We start from the raw sequence: 14,469 nt of genomic DNA on the forward strand, positions 1-14,469 counted from the left end.
ACCGCTAAATCTCCATCTCTCTTCTGTCCTCTTCCCCCATAATTCCTGTGGCTCTCCTCATCTACATCTCTCTCCAGATCTTTTGCTGTCTTTTTCTGATTCTCTATAAATTTGTGACTCTCTGTCTCTCTCTCCTGATCTGTGTCCTGGCCCCCTCTCCTTACCCCAAATCATCCAAATCTCAGCCTCTCAACTAATGTCCCTGAGTCCCTAGCTCTCTCTCCTCTGCCCCTTCACCTCTGCTCTTTGCGGGATGGGGAGCCCCAGATGATATCCTGGCCTAGGATGAGGTGCTGCTGGCACCCCACCCCCTACCCCAGCCCAGGAGGGCCTGGCTGTCTTCATCCCTCTATCCCTTCCCTTCCCCCAGCCCCCAGTTCCCCGCCTCCTTCCTCTCAGCTTTCCACTGCAGCTGCAGCAGTCCGTTGCCAGGGCAACCACAGCTGGCTGGGCGGGAGCCCCCTCCACCCCATCCCCCCTCTTCTTTCCGCCAAGGCAGGGAGGAGGTGGGACAAAGCCAAAGAAAGGCGAGGTGCAGGGGGGGATGAAGGTAGGACCGGCTTCAGCTGTTAACCTCAGTTGCTTCTCCCCCAGCCAGGCCCCATCTCCCCTTCTCGGTGACGCCCCAAACCAGCCTGGAGAAGGAGGCAGTCGTAGCAGAGGGATCAGGCCCAGTTTAATACACAGAACAAGTTAATTCACAGCAGAGGCAGGCAATAAAGGAGACTCGTTTACAAGGGGGGGGGCATGCCTGGATTGGGGGATACCCCCCAACGCCACCACCTCACCCACTTGCAGTCTCAATTTCCCTTTTTTGAACCCGAACAACAAACACACACAACCACGAGAAACAATCATGCCCCCTCATCCCCCTAAAATTGTCTGCGAGGGGGCAGGGGACAGCCCGGCCTGGCCGGCGGGGGTCAGGGCAGGGGAGGAGGAAATGCTAGTCCATTGCAGAGTCTGTGCTTCTCATCCCAGCGGGCGCTGGGCAGGGGCCTGCCTGGCCCACCGGCGCGAGGTGCCGCTGAGGCCTTGGCAGGCACGGAGAGGGCAGGGTGGGGCTCTCAGGGAGGGGGCAGGAACAGAGTTCAAAACCATGGTTCACATCATGCAGTATCCACAGTGGCACCAAGAGGGGGCGAGGGGTGGACACCACACCCGCCCGCCCTGGGCGTGATGGGGGAGTGGTGCCCACCTGGGGTGGGGAGGTGGGACAGCTGCAGTTCCAGACACTGGGGGGAGGGGCTGCCAGGCAGGAAGCTGGCATAGACTGGTGGCCAGTGGATGCGCCCAGCAGTGCCCCCTCCACCCAGCCAGGCCTTATAGGACTCTTTGTATATATTAATTTTTTTCTTTCTTTTTTTTTTAACTTTTTGACTTTTTCTTTAGAAAAAGGCTGGGTCCGTGCTCTGGGCTGGCATCCCTCGTGCCCGCCTAGAGGCGGGGTATGGCTTTGAGGGGAGCAGAAGCCCCTGGTGCCCATTTGCCTAGGGATAGGGAGGGAGGAAGGAAGGGAGAGGGGCCCTGCCAAGCCCACCAACCCACAGGACAAACATTCCACCGGCACAGAGGGAAGGGGGTGGCCCAGCCCCCCTCAGGCTTCCCCTTCCCCTCCCACTGTGGGGCATTAAGAGCGGGAGAGAGAGCAGAAGTGCTCCGATGGGCAGGTGGGCAAGCACCACCCCAGAGGTCCAAGTGAGCCAGAGCCAGGCCTAGGTGAGGGTGATGTAAGCAGAGGCCTTCTCTTTCAGGTGCCGAAGACAGAGGTGACAACTCCAGCTCCCTGTGGGGGCGGCCAGAGGACAGGAGTTAGGTGTAGACCCAGGAAGGGCTACTCGACCCCTCCCGTCCAAAGGCACAGTCTTCGCCAGCAGGAAGATGGCTTTCCAACCCCCCGCCCCCATGTTGTGCCCACCTCTTCTCTCACCTTCCGGGGGCTCCGCCATGGGGGGGCTCAGGCAGTACATGTGGTAACCCCGATCGCAGTCATCGCAAAACAGCAGCTGGTCCTGGGGGGTGAGACCCGCCCAGCTGGCACCCTGGGGGCATGGGCACCAGAAACCGGGGTGGGGGGCTGGGGCAGGGGCCAGTCAAAGGGGCTGGGGGTGACGGGCCCTTCCACAAGAAAGGGCTCCCAGAGGTCTCTGCACCACGGGATCTTTGTGAAACCCTGCTCGGCCGAGCAAAACATCCCTGAGGCCTGTCCATTTGTGCTCTGGGTTTTATAAACTTTTGCAGAACACTTAAAATGGCACTGAGATGGTCTGATCCCAGCTGTGGAAGCAATGGACATGGGTTCAGGTCCCCGCTGTACCATTGCAAAGCTGGCTGACCTTGGGCAAGTCATTTCCCCTCTCTGTGCTGTGGGGACAAGAGCACCTACCTCAGAGGGTGGTTGGGAGGAGTCAGAGAGATGAAGATTAAGTGCCGGGCTCAATGAATGGCCACTAACAATAACAATAATCCAGGTTACCAGTGGTCACCAGGGGCTCCAGGGAAAGGCTTTAGGCCCAACTGGCAAAGGCAGAGGTGCCAAGTGGGGATGCCGCCTGGGGGCGCCCTGGGCAGGCAGGCGGGGCGCACTCACGTCGTTCTCTGAGGTCCCGCAGAGGCTGCAGGATTTGCACTCGATGCACTGCCAGCGGTAGGTCCGCACGGCCGCGGTCATGTTCACCGTGAACTGTAAACACGAGGGGTGTCCTGGGGGCCGAGGGGCAGGGATGTGGTTAGGGGTCATCAGGCCCCTGGTGACTGCCAATCCCTGGGCAACAAATGGCTCAGCCCTCAGCCCTAGCTCCTAAGGCCAATGAGCTTCTGTGGCCCGTAGCCTCTCCCGACCATGCCACAGCGCCCAGGGACCAAACTGCAAGCACTGCTGCTGTGGCCACTAGTCTCCCACCCAACCACCATGGCAACCACACTCTGCTCCCCAGAACACCATGGCAACCGCATTCTATTACCCACAGTGCTGTGGCAACCACTTTCTACCACCCACAACACAGGGCAACCACATTCTGTTAACACTGTGTGGAGGTAACCACATAACGTGGCAACCGCATTCTCCCAGCCATGATGCCATGGCAACCACCATTGACAGCAGGGTCTCCACATCCTGGTTCCCTGCAACCCAAGCCCATTACCCGGGATGCCCCAGCCACCAAACTGTTCATAGCAATACTGCACAATGCCACTCTGTCAGTCACCCCACTCCGCCAGTGCTACAACTACATTCCACTACACACAACTGCCTTGACAACCATATTACACTACCCATGATACCATGACAACCACAATTCATTATCCCCTGGGCTGAGGCAACCACAGTCCATTACCCACAATTCCACCATAGGAAACCACATCTACTAACCACAACTCCATGGCAGGCGCCCTCTGTTATCCATAGTACCCAGGCAGTGGTGACCCATTATTACTCACCATCACAGCCCACTACCCACAAAGCCTTGGAAACCAGTGTTCACTATCCCCACTGTGATAAGCACATGTCACTACCCGAAATGCCAAGACAACCACATCCCGTTATTCCCAGAGCTTCCCTGACCCCATAATCAGTTTCCCATAATCCTCAGCAATTGAGTCAGCCCCCCATCCCCACTTCTGGTTCTTCTCAGTGCCCCTGGGACACGCTGGGGCACCCCAGTCCTTGCTCTCCCATCTCCCATCCTCCAGATCTGGACCCTGGAGTCCTTTCTACCCCAACCCCCAGAAACTTCAGCTGGGAGTGTCACCTGATCTCCCACAGTCAGCACACGAAATGAGGTCCTCGGGACACCCTGTCTTCTTGGAGCCACCCAGGCAGAAGTCACAGTAGCCATTAGGGATGACAGTGCCATCAGGCGCCTTCTTGGCTAAAAGACAGCAGGCAGGGGTTTGGCGTGGGCTGGCAGAAGCACCCAGGCAAAGGCTGCTGCGGAAGCAGGGGCAGAGGGAGGCGTCCCTACCTGTGTGTTTCCTCTGTGCCTCAGGGACCCAGGCCAATTCTTTGTAAAACTCTGGGGGTGGAGGGACAGAGAGAGGGGCTCTCACCATAGGCAAGTCTCCCCCCTGCCCCCAGCCTTAGCCCCAGGGGTGGACCCCTTGGTCCCGGTTTGGGGGAAGTGGGGAGAGCAGCTACCCTGAGCTGAGGCCAGTAGCAAAAGAGAATTGATGGGGGGAAAATAATTCTCATCAGGACCTCCCAACCCTTTGAGAAAAAATGACATGTCCTCTATTAGATAAAAATTTGGCAAATCCAGCTTTAGGAAGAGTCCCCCGCTTTCCCACTTCTACCAGACAGCCACCCCCAAATGAGCCCCAGCTGGATAAAAACTAGGTAGATACGACTGGCCAAGATCTGGTGTGGAAACAGACATTCAGAAGAAAATTTCTGAACACAGAGGTGCCTGGGTGTGCAGTGTAACTAGGATAAAGAGTCTGTCCTCTCCCTCTGAGGGATGGCTGGGAAGACGATTTCTCCACTGGCAGAGGCTCCCTCCAAGCCCTCCCCCATCCCTCAGCTGTTGGAGTTGGCATGGGATTGGCATGGGCGGATGCCAAGGGCTCCCATGCCACAGACTCTGCCCCTTGGCCAAAGCTTAGCAGAGAAGGGAGAAAGGGAGGTCGAGAGGGATGGAAGTCATCTATCACCCCATCCCCAAGCTCTAATTGAAACAATAAATCAGACCCAGAAATATTACGCCCAGCCCGAGCGAGGGGGAGAAAGAGAGAGAGAGAGAGAGAGAGAGAGAGAGAGAGAGAGAGAGAGAGAGAGAGAGAGAGATGGTTGGTTGCCATGGCAACCCCAGAGCCAGCATCCCCATGGTCGGTGGGGGAGGGGCCCACTGAGCTGGAGATTTTCCAGAAATGTCTAACGTGCCCCCTTCCTCCCAGGGCCCCTCACCACCTTGCAGCACGCCCGCCTGCTCACGTTTATGGTTGTTTTTCCGGTGGAAGGGCAGGGCGTGGCGCTCGGTGTTCTCCTCCCCCTCCTCCTCAGCCAGGTGGGTGTGGGTGTAGTGGTAGCTGAGCCCCGGCCGGTTCTTATACCGTTTCCCACAGACTGGAGAGCAGAGTGAGCAGGGACGGCTGGTCAGCCCTCCCAGCCCACACCATCTCTACCCTGGCCTCCGAGATCACAGCCCCCTCCCCCTCTGCCAAAGGCCTGCACATCCCCCAACCAGGGTCAAGTACTGGAACGGGGGACGAGGGGGGGGGTGTCCTGGCAGGAGAGGACAGGTCTGTGGGCCCCACTCTCTCTTTCCCCCTCTTCAGAAGGACTCACTATCACAGACATACGGCTTGTCTCGATCCTCCAGGGAAGCGGTGTCCTGGCGTTTTCGGAGACCCCCAATGCCATATGCCTGGGAAAAGAGTCAGGAGGGAGGGGCCAAGAAAGGGAGGAAAGGGAGTGTCCATCATCTGGGCCTGAAAGTCAAACCGCAGCAGCTCCGCAGCTTCTTGGCTGCGGGCCTTGAGAGACTCCCCTAACCTTGCGAGGTTCAGTTCCCTCTGACCAAAGATAGTTCTAACCACCTCCCCCCATACAATCTCTGGTTTGTAGGTGGTTTCATATAGCTGAGCCTCAGTCTCCTCATCTGTGAAATGGGTATAAGATCTCCCCACCCTTCAGGCTGTTCTGAGGATTAAATGAGGTCACACCGGGGAAGGATGGACACAGCGAATGGGGTCTGCATTGAGGGGAGGCATGGTGGGGAGATACCTTTCCTTTGGCCCTGTTCTTCCTCCTGGGAATGTCGTCCTCCAAGTCTTCCACCTCGAGATCATGAGGAAACTCCAGCAGCTGCTGTTTCTGGGCACCAGGAGAAGGGAGATTGGAGTCAAAAAAATTGGGGACACTGTTCTGATTTTGGAAGGTTCTGGGCAGAGCTGGAGATTGGGGGTAGCAGAGCAAGTCAGAAGGTCCTCCAAAGAGATGCAGTGTGGGAGAATGGAGACTTCGGATGCCCACAGGGAGCCAGGGGCTGTTTTGGAGCAGGAATGGGCTGTGCCAGGGTGGGAGGCGGGAGCGAGCGGGCAGCCGGGGCCCCTGCGGGTGGTCCTACCTGGCAGTCCATTATGGCCTCCTCCTCTTTCAGTTCAATCTTCTTCTCCCCTGTCTCAGCACACAGGAGAGCCTCAAGGACAGGCCCTTCTGGGAGGCTGCCCTCCTTCTTCAGGGGCGCCTCACAGTCTGGAGACAAGGCCACAGGGAGGTCAAGTGGGGAAGTTGTCCCTGGAAGACCAGTCAAACTGCCCAGGTAGGGGAACCACACTCTCTGCAGGAGGGAAGAGGCTCTCCCACTCTCAACCAGCCACAGACTCAAAGACTGAACCACATGTACTGGGAAGGACCCCAGAGAAGACACAGCCAGACCCTTGGATCCTCTCAGACGCACTTGGGAAGAAACATGCCAAACCCTTGCATATCCCCAGAGACATGGAGGACACCCCAGCCAGACCCTCACTTACAGTTGGATGAATATGGAGAGATTCATACAGTCAAACAGGATACACATGGACATACACAAGGGAGACACAGACGGATCATCTGATCATCTGAGACAGCCAGACAAAGGAAGAGATACACCCAGACACTCAGATGCACCCAGACACATGGAAGAGACACATGCAGACCCTTGGAGACACCCAGAGACACCCAGAAAGAGACTGTTAGACCATCAGACATAGCCAGACCCACAAGAGGAAAACACAGCCGGACCCTACCACACACCTGGACAAACATGGGGAAGATACAGACACACCTAGAGAAAATCACTCAGATGGATAAACATGGACATACACAGAAAAGAGACAGATAGTCCCTCTGAGGTAATCAGACACACCCAGGAAGATACAGCCAGGCAGACACTCTAAGACAGCCTGACTCACACAGATCCATGGATATACCTGGACAGGGGAAGAGAGGTAGCCAGTCACTCTGACAGTACTGGACACATTCAAGAAGTGATAAGGCCAGATATTCTGGTGGACGAACACACATAGGCAGAAATACAGCTAATATACTAGACACTAAGGGAAGAGCACCTCCCAGACATGCCAAGTTTCTGGGTCAGGGGAAGAGGCAGGAGGACACCCTGCTATACCCAGACACATTCAGGAACAGCTGGATCCCCCGATGGACCAGGCACACGGGAGGAAGTCAGCCTTCTAATACACTTAGAAACACTTGGAAAGGGACCGAGACACTTAGATAAACTCCACTACAAATGACAAGAGTTACAATCAGACACTCTGACACATCCGGACACACTCAGGAAACCACAGACAGAAACAGCCAGATACTCGGATACACCCCAGCTCACAAGGGAAGAGATGCAAAGACTGGATATACCTAGACATACACGACAGATTCCACTCTGCTCTCAAATACACATGGACCCACATAGGAGAAGGGACTGTCCAAAGCTCAGTGGCTCAGAGAAAACTAAAGAATCTCTGGACTTCACCCGGGCACACACAGGGGCACCCAGCGGCAGCCGCTCAGACCCTTGCTAGGAGGGAGATGAGGTGAACGCTCAGACACACACTGGAATCACCACACACTTAGCGTGGGCTGGATGCTCACGTGGGGGCCAACCCAGGCCCAGGCAGTTCCACCCACCGATCTTGTACTCGCAGGGCCGGAGTCTGGGGTCCTCCAAGATGTTGAGTCTCCGTTTCTTCCTCCAACAGCGGGCGGGGTACGTGTAGATCTGTCCTGGGGCCAAACCTAGAGTGAGAAGGGCTGTAAGAACAGGGCTGCCACACCACCGCCCTGCTCCGCCCCGCCCTCCCAGCGGGTACCCGGTCCGCGGTGGGTCTTCTCCATCCAGATGTAGCAGTTGTTCTGGGCCACGCCGGTCTGCGAGTCGAGGAAGGGCAGGCGCAGGCTGCGCTCAGCGCACAGGCGCGCGTTGTAGCTGCGGCAGTGCTCGATGGCCTCGCGGTAGAAGTCTTCGCCTAGGCTGCGAGGGGCGGTGAGCGGGCGGGAGGCTGTCAGCGAGGGCAGGCGCGCCAGGTCGCCCGGCACCCCTCCCCCAGCCCGCCAGTCGGGAATGGGTGGGCTGACTCCTCACCTCTCCCCTTTGGTCGCTCCTGGACCCAAGAGCCCCCCAACTGGGACTCAAAGAGGCCAACGAGTAGATACACATAATACAGAAGCAAACAAAAATACACCAAGACCCATCCATACGCCCATATATCCCAACACACAACACAGACAAATCACACATAGTCACACAGGATTCACGCACAAAGAGAGACATATCCCAAGACTCACAAAGGAGAAACAGACATGTCTCACATATGTGCACACACATATCTACTGAGAAACATAACTATCCCAAGTCACACAGTGTAGAAACAGATAGATCATACATATATCCATGCACAAATACATATCAATATATACACAACATAAACAAATCACCCACACAAAGACACACAACGGGCAAATAGATCACACACACCACACCACAAGCACACACACCCATGCATCCAAACACATGCAGACATACAAATGTTAAAAGAAATATTAAATTACCCACATATTCACTTATACACATATCCAAAGCCACAACACAAAACACACACACACACACACACACACACACACACACACTATCCAGACACGCTATACAAAGAAATCACACAGATTCACACAGGATACTCACACATTCACAAAGATACACAATATAGAAACCAATATCTAAAATACCACATATTCAAACACACAAAGACACAAACATGTACAATATAGAAACAGACAAATCCGAAATTCACTCAAAAATGTACATGTAGACACATGCATACCTATATATCCAAGACACAGAACACAAATGATGCACAGTTTCAAAGGACATGTACACACACTCAAAGACCCAAATATCCCATGATACCTAGTGTAGAATAAAATAAATGAAACACATTTCCACACATATATCCAAAAAAAAAAAACCCCAACAAACAAGTGACACATACTCCACATCCCAAAACAAAGGTAGTGTGGGCTTCGCTCAAGTTTACCAAGGTTCCCGCACCCCTGGACCATTTCATCCTCTTCTCAACCCCGGGAATCGCAAGGTGGGACATGACCCCTGCCCGGAAGAGCGACCGAAAAAGACTCCGAGTTCCCCACACCCTTCGCTCCTCCAGGCAGCGCGTCGGACCCCGTTCTTGTCAGAGACCCATAGTCACACACTCGCACCCCCGCGCAGCCGGGCCCACGGTGACAGCCCCCCAGACACCCCATCGGCCCCACCCCCAGTCACCACACACACACACACACACACACACGCACGCACGCACACACACACGTCCGCGCAGACCCGCCCGCGCTCCTTCCCCCGCCTGCCGCCGGCCCGCAGCACCTCAGGGGGCCAGGGATGACCGTGGCCATCTTGCTCCCCGGGTCCTGCCCCCAGCAGGTCCCCGCCGGGTCGGTCCTCCCAGCGCTCGGGCGGGCGCGGAGGCCGCCCATCCATTCATTCCCGAGGGGCGGGAGCACAGGGGCCACAGCCAATCACCGCGGCGGGGCGGGCCCGCCCAGGCCATGCTGGGAGTCGTAGTCCAGGCCTGGGGGCCCGAGGGACCCCGCGGGGAAGGGGGTGCAGAGGTGGGGCCTAGGCAGCAAGCACAGTCACCCACACACGCTCACTCATACACTCATCTGGTCTCATGGGTGTACACTCACACGCACATCTGGACTCGCACACCCACACATGGCAGTTTACACACACACTCACACGTATACTCACTACCGCCCACGTAGATTCACGCACACTCCACTCCCACACCTCACATACTCACATACATTTACACTCACATACGCACTTCGGAGCCAGGAGACTCAGAGATACCTCACAGGTGCCTACACAAACGTCTCACCAACAACAGCCCAGAGCTCGCACAGACTACTGGCTCAGAAAAACCGCCCCCTACCCTCCCAGTCCCTAGCTCCAAAGAACCCTATCCTGTCCCACTCGGGGCTGTCACTCACGGTGACCGCGCCTGCCCTGTTCAACCCCTTCACAGGCCTGCCGGCGCTGCCTAATTAAGAGCTGTAGCCACACCACTTAGGTTCAAATCCCAGCTCTGCCACTTGGTGGCCATGTGACCTTGGACAAATTATTTAACCTTTCTGAGCCTCGGTTTCCTCATCTGTGAAATGAAGCTGGTGTCTCACTTGATTGCTGTGAGGATTAAATGAGTAAATATAAGTAAAGGGTTTTCAAAGGCACCTGGCAGGTTAGTAGGTGCTCAATAAATTCGTTCATCCCACAGAGGATCTGCTATGTACTAAGATGTAACATGGTGACATTATTATCACTATTAGAAAGAACAATGCCTGGCCTTAGTAAGTGCTCAATAAAAATTCGTCGAATGAATGAATAAATATACTGAACACCACCATGTGCTGAGTACGGTTCTAAGTGCTTTACAGGGATTTAATCCTCATAAAGACCCTCTGGGGTGATGTCATTATTACCCTCATTTTCCAGATGAGGACTCTGAAGCACAGGGAGGTGAAGTTATATACATACCTCAGCCCCGCCCCTCCCCCCAGTCTGTTTGAAGGTGTGACTGAGGAAAGGATTCACTCCCCCAGACATCTGTCCCCAAGTGGGCCTTACTATCTTCTCTCTCCCACTGTCACCCACACTGACTCTACCTTAAGGGATCCCCAGAGAATAAGCTGACTCACCTGGTCACACACACTTGCTCAGTCTCTCCATGCACACACCCACAGCCCTTCTAGTCCAAACTTGGTGTTCAGGTTTGAGCCTCCACGTAAGAAAACACCCACCAATGTCCTGTCCACCAGGGGGCTCTCCAGCAGAGAGACAGGCATACTAGCCTTCACCTTTTGTTACCTAATGCCCTCACCTACCCCTGGTGAGAGGCCTAGTATGCCCTCCAGCCTCCCATAACCATAGTCACTGCTAAACACACACACACACTCTCTCTCTCTCTCTCTCTCTCTCTTCTAGATTTAGACCCTTTCCACAAACTCTCCCCATCTCCCCCAGGTAAGGCTGAGTGAGGGGATTCTGCTTCACATCTGGCCCAGAGTAGATGGCAAAGAACGTAAGTCAAGGATGCTGGCAGCCCCATGCTCACTGTAGCCTTCAGGCCCCTGTAGTGGCCACTCCATATCCCATCCACAGTAAGCCCTGACCCATCAGCTCACTTCAGAGGGTGCCCTTGCCACCTTCCTCTCACCTGCCACCACCCTCACAGATCCCCCATCACACTCTCTAACACTTACTCCCCACACCTCCAGCCTCAGAAACCCTGGCTGGCTCCTGCCCCACCCTGAACTCTTGTGACAATATGATCAGTTTAGAGCCTGAGTGTAGACACTCTATCACCTCCTGGAAGCCCTTGTCCACCAGTGCGATTTGGCCCGCAGACACGGCCTGACACTTGGAGAGGGTCTCCCTCCATTTCCTCACCCCTCACCTTCACTGACGCCTCTCCCACACTTGAACTCCCAGTTCACTCCCCTGCCCAAACAATCCTCTTATCCCCACCCCCCCTAGTGCCCTATGGGAAACTGGGCCACAAATTAAATCAATATTGACTCTACTACTAATAATCACTACATTTAGTCAGTGCTCTGTAGTAAGTGCTCCCCAAAGATCAAACAGCTCTATGAGGTAAGAAGAACTGTTATAATTTCCCAGTTCACAGATGGTAACACTGAGGCTGGAGGCGGAATTAATGGCTTAAGCTGAGGTTTGAAGGCCGTCAGACCTCCAAGGGTTGCACCTGCCAGCCTCCCACTCCCAAGGGAATTAGACTTGCACAATCCGTCAGGAGCAAGTCCCTACCCTCACCTCTGCAGAACCCTCAGGAGGTGGGAGCAAAGAAGGGAGCTAGCACTCCCACCCCAATGCTAACTCTGGCCTCCAGGTCCCTGCACCAGGCCACACCACACCTGTCCTCTTAGAGCTCTTGGCCAGGGTCAGAGTGAGGAGGCCTGGATACCTATATTCACCAGCTGGCACAGGAACTCTGTCCCAGCCAGTTGGAGGGTGTCCCTCATAGGGGAGACATCTGTCTGTGTGCAGGACTTAAAAGGAGGCAGAAAGGAGTCCCCATCACACACCATCTCACACTAGCCCCACACCCACCCTCCAACCCCTCTTTTGCTCACTGCAAAGTCACACGTGTAGGCGAGTGCATAAGTACCCCTGCCACCCTCCTCTCTCAACTTCCCCCAGCCAGAAACCAGAAGCAACTGGGAGCCAGCGGGGCGCTCCCGGGCCCCTCCTCTCTCCTCAACTCCCAGCACACGATACTCAAGGTCAAGGAGGAGAGGGTATGAGGTTGGGGAAAGTGTGGGGGAGGTCGCCCCGGCCCCTTTGTGCGGCGCCGCGGGCGCTCGCCCTTCGTCTCCTCCCCCAGGCCAGGAAGGCGGGGGAGGGGAGTGCGCGCTCTCCATCCCGGGAGCGAGGGCGGGAGCGGCCGCGCGCCTGTCACTCTGAGCCCGCTGTCACCGCCTGGGGAAGGGGGTGGGGAGCACTGAGACCTGGGAGTCCGGGATCCCGACGGGGTGGGGAGGGGGGATGAGGAGTGGAGGGAGAGAGAGAGCGAGAGAAAGAGAGAGATGGAGAGAAACAGGGTGGCAAGGAGATGGGAGAGACGGCAGAGAGCTAGGCGCGAACCCAGGCGTCCGGATTCCCGGGCACTGGGTCCAGTAGGAAGCTAAAGCACGAAAGAGGGACGAGGACAGGGAGAAAGGGAGGGAATGCCTGGAGATTGAGGGCGCTCCCAGTACCTTCTCCTGAGGCATCCGGTCCCCAAGAGGATGCAAGATGCTCGAGTTAGATGTGTATGGCGGGGAGAGGGAGGGATCTCACAGTCTAACATGACGGGGGCGTCGGGGTTCCTAGGACCTGAAAACCCCGGAGGGAGAAAAAGGGGAGACAACAGGAATCTAACTGGGAACCCCCGACGTCTCGGCTCCCACCCTGCGACTGCATGGGCCGAGGTCCCCGGAAAAAGAGAGGGTAAAGAGAGAAAGGTGCTTTAATGAGAGGGGAAGGTGGTGGAGATCCTGGAAACTGAGGTCTGGACTTAGGTGTGCGTACTCCCAGCTCCTGCCCGCTAGACACGGAGCAGGAGATATGGAGGAAGAGGAGAGCGAAGCCCCTACCCCCACTCTGGGTGGGGAAACGGCCTCCGCCACCTCTCGCAACCCGCACCACATTCCTTCACTGACGACGACAAAGAAGAGGCGCCCCCGTGACCCTGAAGGCGCTCCCGCCCCCAACCCCAGGGGGCTACAGGGGGTGGCGCTGGGGGTCCCTATTCAACTATCATCCGCGCACGGCATCCCGTTCCCCAGACAGGGCGAGGAAAGGGCGTGGGAGATGGAGGGAAATGGACTGCGGGGACACTCACGACTTGAGCGGGTTCTGAATGGCGGTGGCCATGGCCCGCTCGGCTGGGCCGCCTCCGGCCCGGGGCGTCGCTGCCGCTGCGCGCGGGCCCAGCCCGGCCTGCACCGCCCGCTCTGTCGCCCAGCGCGCTACGATTTCATTCATTCTTAGGGCTGCGGCGCCAGCGGAGCGGGGCGGGCCGAGGGCGGGGCTCGGCCAATCCCCGCGCCTCCCGGCGCACGACGGGACGTGGAGTCTAGGGGCGCGCGGCGGCGCCCGAGGGCGCCCCTGACTGGACTACACGTCCCAGGGGGCGTCGGGAGGACCGCGCGCCCATTGGCTAATGCGGATACAGGGAGGGGACACAGGGAGGGGTTAGGCTCGCCCCAGAGCATCCTTGTCTCCTCCCTGGGGTGCTCTATTCCCAGCTCCGGCTCTCCCACCTCCAGGCACGGCGTATGCGGGAGCAGGTGGTCCCTGGCTTCTGGGTCTCCCCAGGGTATGTGGACAACCGCAAGCTCTGTCGTGGATTCTTGTCTATGCCTGCTTGTCTAGGTGCCTCTTCAGTGTAAGCCAGCCTGTGAACAAGCACAGGGGTTAATCAACGCCTTTGTTCATTTACTGAGTGTCTACTATGTGCCAGGCACTCTTCTAGGCATTGGGAATACCAAACGGACAAAGTCGTTGCCTTCAAGGAGCTGACCTTTTAGTAAAGAAAGACAGATGATAAAGAAGAAAATAAATAAGATCATTTTAGAGCGACAAATACTGTAAAGAAAGGGGTGGCTTCTCTGAGGAGGTGACATTTGAGCTGACCTGAGAACCTGCCAGCCATGCGATATAAGGGGAAGAGGGACAAGCTTGGCATGTTCGACAATCAGTAAGAAAGCTGGTGTAACTGGAGCAGAGTGAGTGAGGGGTGGGGAGAGAAGGCTGGGGAGAGCAAGGATCCAGGTCACACAGGGCCTTGTAGGGCCTCGTAAAGAAAATAGACTTGTTCTAGGTGTAATGGCCCTTGACTTCCCTCTTCATTTTCACACACTCTCCAAGCCCATCAGCAAATCCTGTTATCTCTACATTCACT

General features: G+C 56.2%; 1 protein-coding gene across 12 annotated transcripts; it reads right to left on the reverse strand.

Moving 5' to 3' along the window:
• Positions 1–654: 654 nt before the first annotated feature.
• On the reverse strand, positions 655–13,538 carry DPF1 (double PHD fingers 1). 12 transcript variants are annotated; one of them, XM_016165303.2, is made up of 12 exons: positions 13,408–13,538; positions 7,804–7,964; positions 7,622–7,729; positions 6,063–6,190; positions 5,720–5,809; positions 5,282–5,360; positions 4,928–5,059; positions 3,963–4,013; positions 3,750–3,869; positions 2,591–2,703; positions 1,931–2,012; positions 655–1,786 (listed from the first exon to the last, which is right to left on the reverse strand). In XM_016165303.2, exons 1-12 carry the CDS (start codon positions 13,437–13,439, stop codon positions 1,716–1,718), a joined length of 1,167 nt encoding a protein of 388 aa, XP_016020789.1. In that variant the 5' UTR covers positions 13,440–13,538; the 3' UTR covers positions 655–1,715. The 12 variants fall into 12 exon arrangements, with proteins under 12 accessions (XP_016020789.1, XP_016020787.1, XP_016020783.1 ...); XM_016165301.2 differs by having other exon boundaries at positions 1,931–2,042; positions 13,408–13,512; XM_016165297.2 differs by lacking the exon at positions 13,408–13,538 and adding an exon at positions 12,782–13,128 and having other exon boundaries at positions 1,931–2,042.
• Positions 13,539–14,469: the final 931 nt, after the last annotated feature.

Source organism: Rousettus aegyptiacus, unplaced genomic scaffold, assembly GCF_014176215.1.
Source record: "Rousettus aegyptiacus isolate mRouAeg1 unplaced genomic scaffold, mRouAeg1.p scaffold_m13_p_14, whole genome shotgun sequence".
NCBI classification, from domain to species: Eukaryota; Metazoa; Chordata; class Mammalia; order Chiroptera; family Pteropodidae; genus Rousettus; species Rousettus aegyptiacus.

What these genes read in the sequence shown, in the direction of transcription:
- DPF1 (XM_016165297.2), bottom strand. Translation starts at nt 12,873, where the DNA reads ATGTTAGACTGTGAGATCCCTCCCTCTCCCCGCCATACACATCTAACT. An exon ending in AGGCCATAATGGACTGCCAG is followed by an intron (nt 5,810 to 6,062) that starts GTAGGACCACCC and finishes CCTGGTGCCCAG; the next exon opens with AAACAGCAGCTGCTGGAGTT. An exon ending in CAAGCCGTATGTCTGTGATA is followed by an intron (nt 5,060 to 5,281) that starts GTGAGTCCTTCT and finishes TCTGCTCTCCAG; the next exon opens with TCTGTGGGAAACGGTATAAG.